Below are 18,576 nucleotides of genomic sequence, written 5' to 3' on the forward strand. Positions count from 1 at the left end.
TTGACAATTCAGTGCACACAGCCCATGAAAAATTGTACAAATGTACCTGCATACAGTTTTAGTTCCTATGCACAATTTACTGTTTAGCTGTTGAATACAAGTGACTTCATTTTTTTATGACAGATGCATTACTAATAAAATACAGTGGAATACCTGGTAAATTATACTATGTTTTGTAACTAAACTAAAATCAAATAATACATTAATTTAAAAAGCACAGTATTTAGAATATTGTCCTAAGTAACCACCAAACAGAGATTATAAACCCAACAAGTTACTTGAATGAGCATTCATATTGCTTGCTACCACACAAAATAGTCCTGCAAAGGCTATTTTAGCTAAATACCACACCTAATTTAAACATTAGTCCTTAATCACAACATTCGCAGAATGTGGTCACACTACATAGAAAGCTAGAGGGTTAAAAGAGCTTTATGAAGATTATCGGGGGGCTATGAGAGGACTTCAGCAAACTTATTTTAGCGATTGTTACATTTGTGTTGAGATAGTCTAGGGTCTTTGAAGGTTACTTAGGTGTTAGTAAGACAGTTCTTCATTAGCATGCAGGGCACAGAAGCTAGTTAGGAAGTCTGATACTTCTTTCCACAGGATGTCAGGATCATGCCAAACTGGGCACTACTGTGGCATTTGTCGAAGGATGTAAGACAGCACTTCTTCCTGTCCCAGTTTATGTATCTATTAACCAATTATGCAAGCTGATTACGTTGCCAGTTATGGAGTATTTGCAGAGGAAGGGATATATGGGGGCTTTGCAGAAGAACCTTAGAGTTCCCAGAGGTCTCTCAAAGGCTACAGGATGTGCAACAGGCTACAGGGGAACTGAAGATATAGGGAAAGGAAAAGATTAGAAAAAGGAATAAAGGGCATCTTTTCATTCTCAGTTGCTTAAATTGGCACACGGGGGATGTAATGACACAGAATTATGAAGCATGTTTTTAAGTTTAGAGAAGAATCTCTAAACTACCCAGGACTGCACACGGTCCTACAGGAGATGGGCTGTCAGTAGTGCTAGAGGGCTGCAGGGACTTTATAGACCATATCAGAAGAAAACGGATAGGCTTGCAGAGAGAATGGCGAGCACATGGGAGCTGTCTTTCAGTAAGGGAAGGTCTGCAAAAATTGTCACGGAAACGTCCCAAGGACTCGAGCTGAGGCTGGCTACGCAACGGTTAGAAGTGGAAGGACCGCTGTCATAGCTTGGAGAGGGCGGTCTCGGAGTGCGACAGGGTGCTGCGGGGCTCGGGATGCCGGGGGATGCCGGCGGGTCACGGTGCGGACCGGAGAAGCACGGCCGTGGGAGCGGACGCAAGGCGCGGAAAACCGCCGCGGGCGCTCCGCAGCCAGCCGTGCCCGGGTCGCCTCTATCCGGTCGGCCCAGAACGCGGCTTCCTCCCCGCGGCGTCTGGAGCCGGAAAAGGAGTACGACGGAGTACGGCGGCAGCCGGCCAGGGCCAGGGCCGGGCAGTCTCCTCACAGACCTGCCGCCAGTGCAGGAGGCCGCACGGAGCAGGCCTGGCACACGAGCGGGCCCTCCGCCTCGGGTCCTGAGGCCCTCCCCGCGCGGCGTCGGGGCCCAGGGAGCAGGGCGCCTCCAGGACGCGGTACCTACGTATAATGCGTCGGCTGCTCGGTCTGCGGGGACCCACCGGACCCGCCGCCCCGCGACACCGCTTTCGAAACCGACGGCATCTTCCCCCGGCGGTCAGCAGAGCGCAGACGCAGCCCGGTCCCGCCGGCCCCGCCCCCCGCGCCGCGAGCCCGCCGGCCCCGCCCCACGAGCGCGCGCCCCGGGCGCCCAGGCCTCAGCCACGCGCGCGAGCAGGTGAGCGCGGTCCGCGCCGCGCCGCTCCCCCGTCCCGGTGCCGGGAAGGGCCGCCCGCCGCCGGGGCTGCAGCACCGCGGGTCTGGGGCGCCATGCACCCGCAGAAGCGTCCTCCAGCGCCCTGGGAGGGCGTGTTTCGGAAAGAGCACGCGGAGCTGCTTCGGGTGATGGCTCGCGCTCCGTGCTGTTGGCACAGAACGCTGCAAATAGCTTGCAGGTTTTCCCAGCACCTTAAAAGCAAGAGACTATGCGAATAGTTTTACAGGTGGTGATTCTTTATTAAACGCCTATCGCAGCACCCAAAAATAAGGCACACACAAAGGGGCAGCTCTTTATTATTACCCAGGCAGTACGTTGCTGGGTGCAGTGTTTTAAAAGAAGAGGGAGAAAGCAAGGTAGGCAGAAGCAGGCATTACACCTTAAATCAGTAAAGTCCAGGATAACTCCTTTATTTGCCAGGATGCCCTCATGCGTGTGTCTCACTTGCAACATTCTGCTGTAGTAAAAGTTGAACCCCAAGAGAAGTTAAATCTTGTGACAGCACCAAACCAACCGTACTCATTTACTGGGCATCACCTGGTTCAACTATGGGGATTCTACAGAAAAATTAAAAACCACAGTGGTGCACTATTAGACAAACATGATACTAACTCAGTTTTCTCTCTATCTCCAGCCTGTCTTACTAGTTGCTGCCACATGCGATTTGTTTGGGGGTTTTGTTTTGTGTTGGTTTTTTTAATTAGGAATTTTAATGGCACAAAACCAGCTTTGCATTTTTATATTTCAAACCTTAAAAAAAGATGCCTCTTATTTGGAAAGGGACTAAATTGTATTAGTACCTTAGATTCATCCTCCCCAAGAAAAGTCTCCAGTGTACAAGTGTGAATATCTATAAATCTGTGGGAAAAACTAGATACTACATTGTTCAACAAAACTAGGGGTTTCCTCCCCAATATAATACAAGCCAATCACTTCAATTCACTGCAAAAACCTCTCCTACCAATAATGATCACCTAAATTAGGTGTGCCTAAAAAGTTCTAGTCCAGAAAGTAAGCACTGACTCCGCAGTAAGGGCTGAAGAAGGCGATTTCTAGGTTATTTAGTAGAATTACAAAAAAATAATCGGAACAGAAAATCACATATTAACGAATCATACACTTACAGTTATCTTCAAGTTGAACAAACTCTGTGACTAGCAAAATGTCAAATGAAGGTCACCTTCAGCAGCAATTTTACAGACTTACAGCTTTCCTATTTTAATACACCATGCATCTAAGAAAAATGATCCACGGAAAAGAGATGGGTTGTGTAAAACGAATCTTCAAATGCAAGTTGATTTGCCATACAGCCCGTTCACCCCTACTGTGCAATGTGGGAGGAAACTCCCCCGTGCACATTTACCAGTGTAAATTACCGAGCCGAGACCAGCACCGAAAGCAGCACGGCACGTAAAGGAATCAGGCTTGCAAGAAAAGGCTGCCGATGGGCTGGAAAGACAAGTTTTCCGTTAAAGTGTCAGTACAGCTTTTAACCCGGTGAACGCCAGGAAAACTTCTGGCGGCTCCTTCACTGCGGCCGCACTCCCGTCCTCACTTGTCCTCCTGCGGCTGCAGGGGAGCATTGCTTTTTTGGGCCACATCTAAGGAGTCCGCGATCTGCCCGGAGAACACCGCTTCCAGCCGCTCATCGATCTCCGTTTTTTCCCTGAACGCGCACCAGATCAACAGCCCAGCGCACAGCAGGCTGAGGGGCAGCACCTTCACCCACGGCCTCTCGTGGTCGCTCCCCATAGACCGGCTGACGCTCCACGCCCGCGGACTGGCCTTGCTGGCGGAGAAGGGGATGGCCCCCCCGCCCTCCGCATCCGCGCCCTCCGCGCCCCGCCGCCGCGCCAGCCACCTCCGGGGCCCAGGCAGGCGCAGGGAGCGCCGCGCCCTGCAAAGACAGACGGGTCAGGGGCGGGAGCGGGCAGCCCGCACCCCCGGCCCCGCGCCCGTCACCTCACCGCCAGCGGCTCAGCGCCCAGCTCATCCCGGCGCACCGCCCTGCCTGCCGCCTCCCCGCGCAGGCCGGAACCGGAATGGCGGCAGCGGGGGCCGGCGGGGCGGGGCGAAGCGTCGCGGGAACGGCGATGGCCGCCCGGGGGGGGTGAGGAGCCGGAGCAGCGGCGGGAAAGCGGCGGCCCCTGCGGCAGCGGCCCCATCGGCGGTGGCGGAAGAGTCCGGTTTACCCCGCGCCGCGCACAGAGAATTGCCACAGCTCTTCCTTCCTCACAGTGTGGTGTGTTCAGAGCACCTTCCCAACGGCCCTGAACCGCCGCGATTTTATCCACCCGCTCTCCAAAGATGACATCATCCTTTGAGCACAGGAGGGTGGAGCAGTGCGTCACGCTCTGCTGTGGCAGAAAAAGCCGCTGCTGCTGGGAAGGTCTGCGCAGAAAACGTTTTAACATACAGCTCACACAACATGTTCTTGATGTTGTACTTACTGCCTTTCATACCACATTTTACAGCATTGGTCTCGAAGAACTATTTTGTGTTCACACCACCGGTTACCACGCTTGATCAAAGATACTAACAAATCTGGGACTGGAGACGCAGAATCTGTAAATCTGTGCCCAACACCAGCCTCAGCAAAGAAGTTTTACAAATCTCAGGAACTGGCCCGCTGTCCTCAGTAACGGCGAGCCCTCGCTCCATTGCGTTCCCTTTGCTTTTGGGCAGAAATTCGGAAAGTCAAGAACACTTGCAGAAGGTAAATCATCTCAGCACCACAACACACATCCAACTTGCTTGGCGTTCCGTGTGAACTTGTTACCACCCAAGCTTCTTCATACGGCGTCATTCCACGTTCCTGTATCGCCATGCAGGTGCTCGTCGTCCTTTGACCCATTCCGAACCGTTGCCACCGCAGTTCCCGGTTTGTAACTTATGTGTTCAACACTGGTATTTTCAGCTGCGATATTTAGTTCAAGACATCAGTTATTTCTGCTTTCAAACACCAAAACAATTTTGTCACAGAATTCACTAAATAGTTTTGAAGTAAGTCATCTAGAGTAAGCTGTGAATTCTGCTTTTCGTTATACGGTTCTAACCTGCAATAATTAAATTAACTACCAAATGGGCAGAAATACTGTGCAAGTTACATAGTTAACAGTTTAAACATGCAGATAATATGTTTTACAAAAATTCTAATATGAGTTTTCCCTAGAAAAGAAAGTCACCAATTTAAAAAAAGAGAAGAAAGTTTCTCAAAACAGAGGGAAAAAAAAAGTAAGTTATGACACTAATTTTAAACTAATTTAATTAGCTCAAAGGCTCATTGTTTTCATGAGGTGCCAATTCTGAACATAAAAGGTGTATATATATATTCAGGTAAATTAAATCCTCCTTAGACAAATAATGTAATAATGGGCACAATGGACTGGAAGAATGCAGGGTGGGACAAAAAAACCACCACAACAAAACCAAAACCCAATTTGTCCGGAATTAATCCAGATCAGCCTTGCTTCTTCATAGCCTGCACCAAAGAGTTCTTCCTTTGAAAAACTGCATGTGATATGGTACTTACAAATCAAAAAGAGGAACAAAAGGTGACTAAGAAAGGATAAAAACAATCCAAGCAGATAAGGGAATACATTTCAAGTGTTCTTGAAGAAGTCAGGCCTTCTGATTCACTATGCAGAAAGCAGAGTTTCTGAAAAGATGCTTATGTGCTATGACAGCTGTAACACCAATTTCCTTTTGCTTTGCCACCTTAAGTACTGGAGACAAACTTCAATTACGACAGCAGTCAAAATTTTTCTGTAAGCTAAAATTTCAAGTTTTCAACATATTTTAGGGGCAAAGTAAGTCCTCTTGCACAGGAATCAAGACTTAAGTACTTATTAAAAACTTTCTCTACTGAATTTTACCTCCATGTGACAAATTATTTAATCCTTGCTGTAACCAGAAACAACATTTGGGTATTCACACTCTGAATAGACAATACTGAAAAAGAACAATACTAAAAAACTCACCAGAATTTCCTTTGTATGCAATACCGTGCTGACTTAATAAATCTCGAAGTTTTTTCATTTCTTCAGAAAGTTGCTTGTATTCCTAAGGAACAAAATACATTTAAAATGGCTCTCCCACTCCCCAAAAGTATATTCGGCTTAACCACAGTTTATTTGGTTATATTCAGGAATTACTACGTGGTGTTTTGTCTTTGCTACATTTTCAATAAAATGACAACAGCACCTTCTTCTCTGCATTATAATGAATTAATTCCCTTCCAGGCCCTTTCTCTGATGTTCAGCTTGCACTCTTTTAGGCTGAGCACACCTCCTACCTCTATATTCCCCATTCCCATTCTGCTGCAGCACTGTTCACGTATATGGAAGTCATTCAGAAATGGACACGCATAAATCATTCTGCCTTTTGCTTGTGTAACAGCCAACACATTCTGACACAAGTCTGGGCAATTATCCGCAGAGACAAGTGTCAACATTCCCAAGGCTGGTTACACATTTATTTTCACTAGTAATTCCCTCCTATTTCCAGACTGATATTCCCCAGAAAGAGTACCTACACAGTGTTCATAACCCAAGTGTCTACACTAATTCCTGCACACCCCCCCATCTTCTTTGGTGTTCAGTTGTGCTGGCTTGGTTTTGACTTAAGGGCTAGAATAAAGATATCAAATCACTCTGTACGCAGACTGTTACATACAGAGACATGGAAAAGACAATCCCATGAACAGATTTCAGCTGAACCCAAAGAGTATTTACACAATGCTGTCCCACTGATACTGTCATACAGTAAAAAGGTGGCAATTTAATTCCACATTGTAAATATTACACTCTATACCTTACTGCACTTCTCCACTGTTTCAAATTCCAGACTTATTTTCTTATTCTGTTTCTCAACTTCCTTTTCTTCTGTTGCTTTTAGAAGTCCTGCTTCCTCAAAAATCTCTTTCAGTAATTTTTTGTATCCCTAAAAAGAAAGTTTCCAAAAGACAATAGATCAATCCACCCGACTCTCATCTCTGCTTGCAATTTGCACTGGCCATTCCAATTCCTCTGTAGAAAACATTACAATTACCAGCTGACACAGCAGTTACAGAGCACAAAAGTTACTATTTGCCAACTGCAGAATAAATGCATCCATTCCAAAAGGAGAAACTGCAGAAGCCAGGTTTGGCTGTTTGACAGTAATTGTTCTTTACCAAATAGAGTAGGAAGAAACGAACAAACCTGGTCGGTTATTAGTTCATCATACAGAAGCTGCTCTGCTTCATCCCACTTCCTCTGTAGTGCTTCAGTCAGAGTTGGATAAACTGAAAAATATGGAAGTCAAACCATGTAAAAACCAACAGCACTGTCCTGCATTACTTAAATGCTCCTTTAGTAGTATGCAAGCATATTTGTTTTAAGAACCCAATGTTTCTATACAGCACATAGTCTCTGCTGCTTTCTAGAGTTGGGGCTAAACTCAAATTCTGCTTCACACATTTAACGTTTCTGGAGAATGCCACCAACCATTTTTTTTTCTCGTATTTCCAGCTAAAAGGCCTCATATTTCCTTGTCGAATGTAATTCTAACTGAGCTCTCTCTTTTTTTTAATGTAAGTAAACGAGCAGATACTACAGGGCTGAGTCCTATGACCAGTCCAAGAAAAGAAAAAAAAATCACTCACTGGGTCTATACTAACAATGAGAATTTATTTGAGAAATACCTATCTGTTATAATGGTATTTAAAATACTATTTAAAACACCAATAAACTCATATTATATCTTACATTTAATACTCATTTACATCAAGTTACAAACTCAAAAAACCTAAAAATTTACACTCTGAGCCTGACATAATATGCCAGCTGCTTCACACACACATGATTTTCTAACTCTTACCTAAAAGAGAGTGGGGATGGCACACAAGAGGAGTCTCAAATGTGAGAGAGTAAACACAAGTAGTTGGCTCAGACACATAAGCCAATTTATTGCTCTTTCCACAAACAAGATGAACCTAAATATCAGTAAAAAACCAAAGATGAGTGAAACACTTCCACGTGAAACAGGATCAGCACTGATGATCAATTCACTGTCTTCCAGTGCTAGCAGATGCATTTCTGTACACGCTGTCATGTCAAAGCTTCTGGTGCTGTCACCCACAGAAAAATAATAATAGCAAGCACATCTTCAAATTATTTTATCAAATGTGAAAATGGCTTCCTCTAAAGGGAAATGATCCCCCCACCTATCGCTGTTCCTTGGACTCCCAAGCACTGTATTTCCAGCAAGAATGACAGTAAAAAGGAGGGTGAATAGGACACCCTTTAGAACCTCACCTGACATAAGCATAATTCACTTAAGTTTTAGTTCTGACCAATGTGCTGAATAAAGACAACAATACACATCTAGCCTGTAGAAATTTGTTTTCATCTTTAAACTTGCAGCACCAGTATTTTCTGTCTGTTCAAAACTAAATGCCAGTGAAAGATTTGAATCACAATATTAAAGGCTGTACAAGAATAGTAATTCTTTCTGCAGCCCCTATGGGAGATAAAGATGTTGACAACGCCCCTCCATTACAGTCCAGAATATTTTCACCTTGGCCAAGATACTTTGTCCCTTATCCCATCTTCACATTAGTTATTATTCCAACTATATATATCCCTCTCTGTTAAGTCCTGCGTTGTCACCCATCATTGTAAAAGCTAAGCATCTTCTACACGAAAAGCAGCCTGTTCTGAACTATGCGGTATCTTTAACTCTTCTTCACGATAGCAATCTACGTCACCAGTTTAATTCATTCTGTGTAACGCACTGAAATGGAAGGTGGAAAAAAAAATGTTAATGAATAAAAGGATAAAGGACATGTGCAAATCACGTGCCACACACTGGGCAAGTCTCAGACACCCTTCCTTATCCTTCCAGTTGAATAGTTACTTGGCACAGAGACTGTTTGAATGTGAAAAGGAACATTTTAACTGCTCCGTAAAAGAAGAATTTTTACTTTTTCTTTAAAATGTACTCACAGCAGAATCTTTTTCTCTGGATTTGGTTCCTCTGCCACTCCCATATATTTTGATTCCTTCCTTAATTCTCCTTGCATGCCCTCTGCTCTTGTTATAACACCTTACTTAGCTTCTCAGCATGCTGTTGTTAACTGCCTGTTTTCCCTCCTTTTCCCTGGATGTTCTTAGCACAATAGGCTGGCATCTTGAATTCAACAAATAGCTCTTATTTTTCCTACCACAAATTACAAAGCACTGTATGCTTCTACAGTAGTAATAATACCAGAATATTCCACTCTATCAAGGCAAAAAAAGAGTTAAAAGTAACCAATGAGAATACATAAGTAAACTTCTTCCAAATTTTATCCTGATTTTAGCTTCCCTCCTCCATCCATTCACCTAGCTCCTACAGGAATTCATCTTTATGTTTTATATCACATCTTAAATGATGACTTCTTCAAGGTAGGAATGTTTCAGTCTGTAGAGTGCCATGAGTGTGTGTAGAATCATGCTGGTCTGAATTAGCATAGCCCAGGTTATTTACCTTTGTCTGTCTGCTCTTAGTTTCACATGAGTCTCCTTCCCTCATCCACATTCCAACAAATGTGTTGTTGGCAATTTCCCATTCGTGCCAGATTCTGAAAACAACAGGCCATCGTTTTATTTTAAGTTACTGGAAAGAAAAAGGTGAACGCTCAGGAAGAAAAACAAAAGACTTCATTTTTGTTGTGTTAGTATTGCCTTTTCAATTTCTTACAGCCAAGACTTATAGACAGTGTAGTTTGTTATCCAGGCTGCTATATAGGGCACATCAACATTACTTTGAGAGCACGGTTTTGGATCAGCTTTCAGTTTGTAAACCATTTGCACTTACAAATCTGTTTAAATCCAATAAAATACAGCTTATAGATCAATCCCACAACAAATTCCATGATGCCAAGCACCCTGTGCAACTCAGATTGTTTGCAGGATTTTTAGTGCTGGTGAGAACACCTACAAAAACCAGTCTCTACTTCTGCTAGTCCTAAAGCCAGTGATACTCTCAGCATCTTGATGTAGCCTTTTCCTCTCACATTGGCTCATTAATTATTGTGCGCATAAGAAAAAAGAAGACATCTATATACGAAATATTTAGAAAAGCAGTAATTTTAAAGTAGTGCTCTGGTTTGTAATTAAATTTGGTTTAGGTCTTATGATTTGGATACTCTGGGGTCTTTGAATACTTTAGGATCCTTTTTTGGGTCTACAGCGAGTCTTTTATTGCCTTCTATTTAATACATGTAACACAACCACTAGGCATAAAGCACTCATTTGATTTCGTAAGGTTATATTCAACTCGAAGTGAAAATAGTTAACAGACAAATCTTTGTTAATATAAGCTGTAGTTGTACACTATTGAATTTCTCACATGAGCATATCACACCTGCAGTTGGCACTGGTTATTAATCAGCCTCCAGGTAAAACAGGTTAGTATTTATCAACAACAAAAAAAAAAATCTGAATTTTTCAAGACGAGGTATTTTTATGCATAACACTTTGGGAACTACAGTGACCTAAGTTGACTGATGAAAGAATCTTTATTTTAAAACTGCCTCCTATTTGACAATCTATAAAATGGTCTGCTAACAGCATAGGTAAAACTTAAAGGTCTAAAAGGCTCACCCTAAAATCCCACTGTAGGCATTCCATCGAAAAGTCTGCTCATGCTGAGTGACATTATGGAAAGGACAAAACTCATACTTGTACCTTAAAAGGAAAAAAAAAAGAAAATAAAAGAAAAGAAATGTTTCAGACTGAAATAAAAAACTAGTTCGTTCCTAATAAATATATAGAATAAAATATCCAAATCCAGTACTCACGTGGATTCCACAAAACTGAAACACTTGCCAGCAAGCCTAAAGAGATGCGCAGGGCCTAAAAACACCACAAAATGACATCAAGGAAGAATAATGTTTTGGTTAAATTGAAGCTAGTTACAGTGGTGAGAAAACTGCAAGGACTATGTGACAAATTTAGTTTTCTGCTGTACATAAGGAAATTTGTATCCTCCATACGGATCACTAAGTTCCCACTAGCACTATATCGGTTTGCATCATGATCTTTAACATTTTTCATCTTCAATACTCAGTGAAACAGATAAGCTTCCTTCTACGACAGAAATAAGAAACCTGTATCCAAACAGATGTTTGGAGGCCAGATCCGTAAGTGCAATCATCGGCACAGATCTTGCCAAAGTCTAACACTGAAATCACTCGAATTCTTGCTTGGCAGCTGCCTGTTCCCAAAGTCACCCAAACTCCTCACATTTATACTACTAAAGCCCATTTGTTCAGAACGTCGGCAGTGCTGCATATTTAAGTTTCACTGAGATTCTCTAACTAGATAGTCCTTTTCACAGTTGTCCTCCGCGGTCTGACCCAGTTCATATTCAACAAGATAAACCTTTTACTGTCAGACAGGTCAGCAGTTACAATTCTACTCTTGTAGAACTGACCATTCCAGCCTTGCTGTCAAAGGAACCCAAGACAGGTAACTTGTCTTTCAAAAAAGGGCCAAAAGTTCTGAACTATGTGCTACAGGGGTATTTCAGTGTCCCTTGTTTAAGGTAATTTTGCATGGAATGATTAAATATTTGTGAGGAAAGGAGAAGAAATGAGATTACAAAGCAAATAAAATAAAACCCCATCTTGGATTCTAATTCCCCACTGCCAGGATTGCCTATGTACTTTTCCCAAAGATCTAGACTAGCAATCCAAGAAACAAAGATCAGACCACCAGGATCACGCCCTCACCACTGCGATACAGGCAGGTTCTCTGTCCCAGGTGATTTTTCTGACTGTATGATCTTGCACTTCATTCTACAGATTCTCATACACTTGGCCCAAGGGTTTGCCCTTCTACTACATGTGATCTGTGCCTTGGTGATCAGGATGCTCTCCCCACAGAGGAAGAAAAGAAAATTTTAATGTCCCTGAGGAATACATTAAACTCATGCCTCCATTTCTGGGCTGATGCTCTAAAAGAGAAATTATAGGAACTATTACTTCAGCTGTCTTGTAAAAGAAAAGAACATGGAAGGTTTCCATGCTAAAGAAATAACTGTGCCAAGACAGGGTTCCATGCCCTAGTTCCATAGACACTCCCAATTTCTGGCTACGCATAAGTTCCCACATCCAGGAAAGAAGTATTTCTCATGCACTGTCCTTTTAACTTTTTTCCTGCTACTTTTGGCATCTTTCCATTCAGCACTCTAACTATTACTAATCCCATTTCTAACTATTTCACTTTTTGCATGCATAATTTATAGATTTGATTTGGGCTTACAAAACATGACAGAAGACATTAAGCATAACCCGTTCAATGTTGCCAAACCAAAATGCCTTTATTGAACCTGAACAAGGTTTAAGTCTGTGCCTAAGGTTAGCAAGAGATCAGTTGTCTCCTTTTGCTTAATCCCTGCATTCAGTGTTTGTTTGACCTACTCTCCTCTGTACATGGTCTAAAGTTTTTTAGATTCCTGTTTATTTTGCTAAAGCTGGGGATTTATACTGCAGCACCCCGGTGTGTGAAACCAAGCCTCTCTGACTTGTTCCAAGACCACTCTTACGACTTCTTTTTAAAACAATTTTTGGGTATTAAGTACTATCAGATGATGGGATGACTTTTATATGACAATCTCAAGGATGTCATAGGCATTGTTTCAAGAAGAAAAACCTCAGAACCGCGGAATGAAACATATGGATAGCACTGTGACAAAAGCAGTCCAAACAGCAGTGGGACATGGAACACCAGAGAGGTTAATCTAGGTTTTAACCTTTCAGAAGCACAATAAAATACATTTGCCCATGCTTATTTTCCATGACGCTCATAAAATGACAATTTGTCTGTGTAAAGTCAAGGTAGACTATTTCACGAGTGACTGTCACTAAATGATGGAAACAGTACAAAAAAGGGAACGCTTGCACATACCTGATATAGCAGACGGGGACATCTTTGGCTGCAGCCTATTTGTCTGAGGCAAGAATGGGTTATTCAACCTTTTGAAAGAAGGACAGGTAAACATTTAAGGCGGAGGTGAGCACCTGGCGATGGCTGCACCCCGCCCTGCCGGGGTGTCCCAGCACCCACAGCCACGCAGGACGCGGGGATCGCCGATCCCTGCCTGCGGCGCGGCCCGGCCAGCAGAGCCGCAGAACCGCCCTTTCCCCGGGGGGTGAGGGGGAACGGGAACGGGCTGGAGCGGGCGGAGCGGCATATGAACCCGGACCCGGGAGGGTGACGGGACACGGTGAGCGGGCGGCCACGTACCCGAACGTGTTCGGCTCCTCCACGATCTTCATCTTCCCCGCCGAGGCGAAGAGACCTGCCGAGCAGAGAGCAGTTGGCTGCGGCGGGCGGGCGGGCGGACCGACCCCCCCGACGCCCCCGCTCGCCCCCCGCCTGCCCCCGCGCTCACCCAGCGCCGCGCCCAGCGCCGCCAGCAGCAACCGGGCGGCCGCCATCGCCTCTTCCGCTGGAAACGGAAGGGCGCGGGGCCACGGGGCAGCCGCTCCGCCCAGCCCAGCCGCGGCACCATGGAGCGCGGCCGGCGCGGTGCCCCGCGGAAGGGCGGCCGGCGGGGCCCTCGCAGCCTCGACACCTTCGCGGAGGAAGCGGCGGCCGCGCTGAAAGGTGCGGGAGTGTGCCGCGGCCTCCGGGCCGGGCGGCGGCGCGGCCGGGCCTGGGCCGGGGGGACGGGACACCGCGGATCCTGCCGGGCACTAACGCACGCCTGCTGTTTTCAGCCTGCCTGGAGGGCGAGGGGGCCGCGGAGGGGCCCCCGCCTGAGGCGAAGTTCCCATGCCCGCTCGCCATGTGGGAGCTCGGACACTGCGATCCCAAGAAATGCACCGGGAGGAAACTGGCCCGAAAAGGGCTGCTCCGACCCCTGCGCCTCCGCCAGCGGTTCCCGGGCCTCGTCCTCAGCCCGCTGGCTACCGAGTACGTCTCTGCAGCCGACAGGTAAGGGCCGGTGGGGAGGAGCGCTCGGTTCCGATGTTGTAGCGGGGGTATATAGGGAGAACATTTGATCTGCTGATTCGTGGCCAAAACTGTGCTGCAGAATAAATCTGACCTCCCTGTTACAGTAGTACATTGATGTATGAACATGAGAAACAGAGCAATTTCATTATATCAGGCTTAACATTTTTACACAGCTGGTATCAGGTGAAAAAGGCAGCTGTAGACCCCAATGAGGAATCGAAGTACATGGTTTGTAGGTTAATTTGTTCAGAATCACGGGCCGGTAGCTACTGTACCTTTTGTGATTCCATATGCAAGTTCTTCGACTAGGCAACACAGTCCAGGAACTAGAACACTTATGTGAGGGAAATGTGGAGAGTTTTCTTCAAATGTGCCTGCAGAATATAAAGATGTATTTACTCAGAGAAAAGATTAGACTTTAGAAGCTAGCGGAGAACCTAAATCTGAACTCTGGTGTACTTTTAAGAATGTGAACACTACTATTAACCACAGTCTTCTGTCACATTTTTAAACCTAGAATTTTTCACTTTCAGTTTGAAATGTATGGATGAACCTTTTTTGCCACCTGCATGTTTGGAGGAAAAGCACATTGTTATTCATGCCCATTGCATCTACATTTTAGATCATTGTAAAACATACGCTTTTTTGATTGACAGAAGGGGGGACAGTATGCAAATCTGTTGCCACTATAAAGTGGCAATTGTAATTTATTTATTTAACTTATTTTATCAATACAATGGTAACAATTTTTCAAATACCGTTATGTTTCATTTTTCAGACATGTCATTGCTCAGAGTGGAATTGCAGTCATCGATTGCTCCTGGGCCAAGTTAGAAGAAACTCCATTTAAGAGAATGAGAGGAAGCCACCTGCGGCTGCTGCCTTACCTGGTGGCTGCAAATCCTGTGAACTACGGTCGCCCATGCAAGCTGTCCTGCGTGGAAGCTTTCGCTGCAGCTTTTTGCATTGTTGGTAGGCTGTGATATGTCTGATGTCAAATATGCTACCAGCAATTCTTACATCCTTAATTAATCAGAAGAGATGATCTGCAATAGGATACACCGTAATGCTGTCCCACTGGTCATCACTTTGTTGAGTTTGGAATCTCATTGTCTAGCTTTCTCCCAACTACTTGTATCTGGTAGCGTCAAGGTATCTGTGGGGTGTTCACACCAGCTACTAAACAGGACACACAAACTGATGATCCTGGCTTTGTCAGGATGGCACTTCATGTCAGAAAAACTGTTAAAAAAAGCCAAAGCGTGAATCCTTAGGCACCTCTGTCTTAATGAGAGGTAACGCCGTCTGTTAATAGGGTGGGTTCTGGTTAAGAACAAAAGAAATTGCCTCCTCTTGTGAGGTTTTCCAAACTAGTCACAGAACTTTCTTGACAACTGAAGAGACATGCTCTGCTATACTGCAGACAAATCTTACCTTCTGAAAACACCGTATGTACAACTGCTCTCCCACTGAAGGACTGTGGGAGCTAGACTCATTCATGACCTGTACAGAATATTTTTATGTAACACTCACTAAAAGACTATGAACTTCTCTTGGATTCAGATATTTCAAGTTAAACTTGAAAAGATTTTTAATATTTTAAAAAGTCTGAATCCCTAAAAAAAAAAAAAAAATGCTGGCAAGCATCTCACTATTGTAGTGATACATAGGTATGCACTGAAACCTGTAAGCTGAGTGAAACCTCACACTGGAAAAGAAAAATGATCTTTTATTTTCTGTTTTAGGATTCCCAGACCTAGCCACCATTCTTCTAAGGAAATTTAAATGGGGTAAGACATTTATTGATTTGAACAAAAATCTCTTGGAAAAATATGCAGCCTGTCATTGCCAGGAAGAAGTGCTGAGAGTTGAAAGGGAGTTTTTAGCCAATGTCCAAGAAACAGAAGACGAAATAGGTAAGAAAAAATACAGACACACCACACTCCCCTTTTCCTAACTAGTTTCCTCACACACTTTTCCTTTAATCTCATGAAAATATTGGCAAGGTAGAAGAGCTTTGTTGAGATGTGTTGCTCTGTCTTTATACTGTGTATTCTTCTTATAAGCAAGTTTGCCTGTTTTTTCCAACTCAAAAAGATGAAAATGACTGAAGCAATTTAATGCATATAGTATTGTATTCACAGCTGAACTGTGGAGCAGCTACCCTGATTAACTTAAGGATATTGAAGAACTAGGGAGTAAAAAGCAAGTATGATGCTTCCTCATTTTATAAAGAGATGTTAAAAGCAGAGTATGAGTAAAAAGAGTAGAAATTCAGGACTGTAAGAGAAATAGGTATACAGTCTGACAGCACATTAGTTATACATAAACCTAATCAAGATGTTTAAAATTAGACCTATAAAGATAATGAAAATAGCTTATAATAAGTAGAGTAGTTTATTCCCAACTTCTTCCAGTAACTAACTGGTGTCCCAGTATTTCAGGCTATATTAACAGGTAAGTGCTTGGTCTCATTCAAGACAGCACAAAAAAAAAAGCCAAATCAAATGATTAAGAACATATGAAGAGAGATGCTCCTAATTACTGTTTTCCTTTCACAGTAGTTAAGTCCCATAAAAATAGGAGTAAGGAGAAGGTAGACAGTCTTTAGTTTCTCTGAGCTTTGATCTCTTTGCCACAACATGCCAGGCTGAATGAAATCACCCTGTTGTTTGGTGGAAGCCTAAAAACTGTTACATTAAACAACATAGTTCTTAAGGGGCAACATTATTATGCCAAATTAAGCAGACTTCCATTCACACTCCCGTGTATTTTCGGGATGGCCTGTAGTACCAAAGCCATCAATGCCTTGTTTGACTTTTCTGAGGTAACAGTTCTCCCCAGCTGTGTAAGCCAAAGCAAATCTAGCTCTACCCTTACTCAGCAAGAGCTGGACAGCCACACCTCCCTTCTCAGTAGACATGAGCTAACTAGATAGCCTTTTTAGAACTAAACCATTGTGAGAACATCTGTGTTTTCTTACCAAAAGCCTTAGAAACCTAAGTGTACGGTCCAAGTGTCTCTAAAGAGCTACTGAACCCCTTGGGGGGCGTGCAGAAAAGACTAGAATGGGGGGCAGGACATGACAGTTGTTTCTTACCTCCCCTGGTTTCTGACCAAACAACTGTGGTAAATTTATCAGATGAACCAAACCTCCTATGCCTTCCCCTCCCTGCCAATAATAGTCTCTTAAAATGAAAGCAGACCATTAAAATATGCTTTCTTCATCAATGTATGTATTTTTTCCTTCTTTTTCCAGATCCATTTGATGTTGACTCAGGAAGAGAATTTTCTAATCCCAACAGACCAATCAATTCACCAGGGTAACAAATTAATTTAAATATTATTTTCCTTATTGTAAGGTGCTTTGCTTTTATAATCCTGAAAAATGTTTCCAGACTAGCACAAAGTAATGAAGAATCTGAGGAGGACAGCACAAGCACTCCAGATGATGCCACTGAAAGCAGTGATGAGAGCAGTCCAGAAGATGATGGTACTGTTAAGTTGCCGCAACAACAGCCAATAAATCAACTATTTGAAAAGTAAAAAAAAACCCAACAAAAACCCCCTATATATCACAAGAACATAAAAAAACCCCTCCCAACAATCCCAAGAAGTTGTAACATCTTGTATAAAGAAATTTTCTTGTGAACAGTTAAGAGTGTGGCTTGTTCACCTGTAACTTGGTGCTTAGAAAATGCCTGCCTTTAGGTGAATCTCAGGCTGATGTGGGTTTATAGGTCTATTTATGCACATAAAGGCTGTAAGTTACTTAGGTTTTAGATAATAATTAGCATTACATAAACAGTTATGTTAAGAACCTGAAACTTAGTTACAAGTTAAAAAATGTATTCTAATCAATAGGCATCACCTGGAAAGTGGTTTATAGGGATTATTTTTACCTAATAGTACATTAAGTAAACCCTTCTAACTTCTGGTCTGTATTTCAGCCAGTAAGCACGACTGAGTTACTGCCCTGCTCACAGTACCCCCCACATAAGGAGCCTCTGACTTTTTGCAGGCTTAAACCTGCCACATGTATTTCAACTACTTCATCTAGTTTAAGGCAAGCTGACTACCAAAGCTTAAAAGGAAAAAGTGCTTCCTGGAACTGCATTAACATCTCAGTATGTCTTTTCAGTAACTTTGCATGCTATTTTTTATTTACTCTGATAGACAGACCTAAGCAGCATACAATGTTTTGGCACTTTATATTTAGAACTGTACCATAAAATTTCAGCCAATGGATTCAGCAATTCTATCTGCCTGCATTCTCATTTCTTGAAGCAGCACTTCACCAAGTCAAAAATACACATTGTCTGGCCCTTAAAGGTTTGAGTCCGCACTAGGATCTTACTTCACTTTTCCATGTGCCTGCCAGTTTGTACAGTGAAAGTGCAGCTGTTTTCTGGCCATTTAAATAGAATACTCTCTTGAGTTTCCAGCACCCAACTAGAACTTAAACTGCAGCAGCTCTTCAGTAGAATTGGAGATACTGAGGACAAGTCATAGTGTTACCTTCATAGATACAAGTTCTTCAAGTTACAGCAAGATTTTTTTATCTCTTAACCCTCTTCCACTAGAGATTAAATGCTACCCCTACTGGAGCTGGAATTGGGAGTCACAGGCAGCAGTTTTAGTGGTACAAATATTCCATTTTCCCTTAAAAAGAAGAAAAAAAGCCTAAGTAAATGAATTTGACAGGGA

The 18,576-nt window shown here is 43.5% G+C and overlaps 4 protein-coding genes across 10 annotated transcripts in view; 1 reads left to right on the forward strand and 3 right to left on the reverse strand.

The window, feature by feature from the left end:
• UNKL (unk like zinc finger) overlaps nucleotides 1–1,758 on the reverse strand; it is a 52,519-nt gene extending 50,761 nt beyond the window's left edge. For 2 of the 5 annotated variants that reach the window (XM_054843023.1, XM_054843019.1), the window contains exon 1: nucleotides 1,631–1,744. In XM_054843023.1, coding sequence (XP_054698998.1) covers nucleotides 1,631–1,710 — 80 coding nt within the window. In that variant the 5' untranslated portion in view covers nucleotides 1,711–1,744. Of the gene's footprint in view, nucleotides 1–493; nucleotides 1,389–1,630 lie in introns of those variants that run through there. The other 3 variants (XM_054843021.1, XM_054843022.1, XM_054843020.1) reach the window with 3 other exon arrangements.
• Nucleotides 1,759–2,111: 353 nt separating this feature from the next.
• Nucleotides 2,112–4,135, reverse strand: LOC129213280 (ubiquinol-cytochrome-c reductase complex assembly factor 4). Its single transcript, XM_054843049.1, has 2 exons — nucleotides 3,850–4,135; nucleotides 2,112–3,779 (listed from the first exon to the last, which is right to left on the reverse strand). The coding sequence occupies exons 1-2, from the start codon at nucleotides 3,873–3,875 to the stop codon at nucleotides 3,434–3,436; spliced, it is 372 nt and encodes a 123-aa protein (XP_054699024.1). The 5' UTR covers nucleotides 3,876–4,135; the 3' UTR covers nucleotides 2,112–3,433.
• Nucleotides 4,136–4,311: 176 nt separating this feature from the next.
• GNPTG (N-acetylglucosamine-1-phosphate transferase subunit gamma) lies at nucleotides 4,312–14,234 on the reverse strand. 3 transcript variants are annotated; one of them, XM_054843034.1, is made up of 11 exons: nucleotides 14,145–14,234; nucleotides 13,156–13,210; nucleotides 12,817–12,884; nucleotides 10,707–10,761; nucleotides 10,510–10,593; nucleotides 9,392–9,485; nucleotides 7,742–7,856; nucleotides 7,084–7,166; nucleotides 6,695–6,823; nucleotides 5,863–5,944; nucleotides 4,312–4,799 (listed from the first exon to the last, which is right to left on the reverse strand). In XM_054843034.1, the coding sequence occupies exons 2-11, from the start codon at nucleotides 13,185–13,187 to the stop codon at nucleotides 4,675–4,677; spliced, it is 867 nt and encodes a 288-aa protein (XP_054699009.1). In that variant the 5' UTR covers nucleotides 13,188–13,210; nucleotides 14,145–14,234; the 3' UTR covers nucleotides 4,312–4,674. The 3 variants fall into 3 exon arrangements, with proteins under 3 accessions (XP_054699009.1, XP_054699008.1, XP_054699007.1); XM_054843033.1 differs by lacking the exon at nucleotides 14,145–14,234 and adding an exon at nucleotides 13,304–13,402; XM_054843032.1 differs by lacking the exons at nucleotides 6,695–6,823; nucleotides 14,145–14,234 and adding an exon at nucleotides 13,304–13,397.
• On the forward strand, nucleotides 13,386–17,528 carry TSR3 (TSR3 ribosome maturation factor). Its single transcript, XM_054843047.1, has 6 exons — nucleotides 13,386–13,518; nucleotides 13,632–13,848; nucleotides 14,648–14,841; nucleotides 15,615–15,785; nucleotides 17,129–17,192; nucleotides 17,268–17,528. The coding sequence occupies exons 1-6, from the start codon at nucleotides 13,422–13,424 to the stop codon at nucleotides 17,413–17,415; spliced, it is 891 nt and encodes a 296-aa protein (XP_054699022.1). The 5' UTR covers nucleotides 13,386–13,421; the 3' UTR covers nucleotides 17,416–17,528.
• Nucleotides 17,529–18,576: the final 1,048 nt, after the last annotated feature.

The sequence above is a fragment of the Grus americana genome, chromosome 15 (genome assembly GCF_028858705.1).
Source record: "Grus americana isolate bGruAme1 chromosome 15, bGruAme1.mat, whole genome shotgun sequence".
NCBI lineage: Eukaryota > Metazoa > Chordata > Aves > Gruiformes > Gruidae > Grus > Grus americana.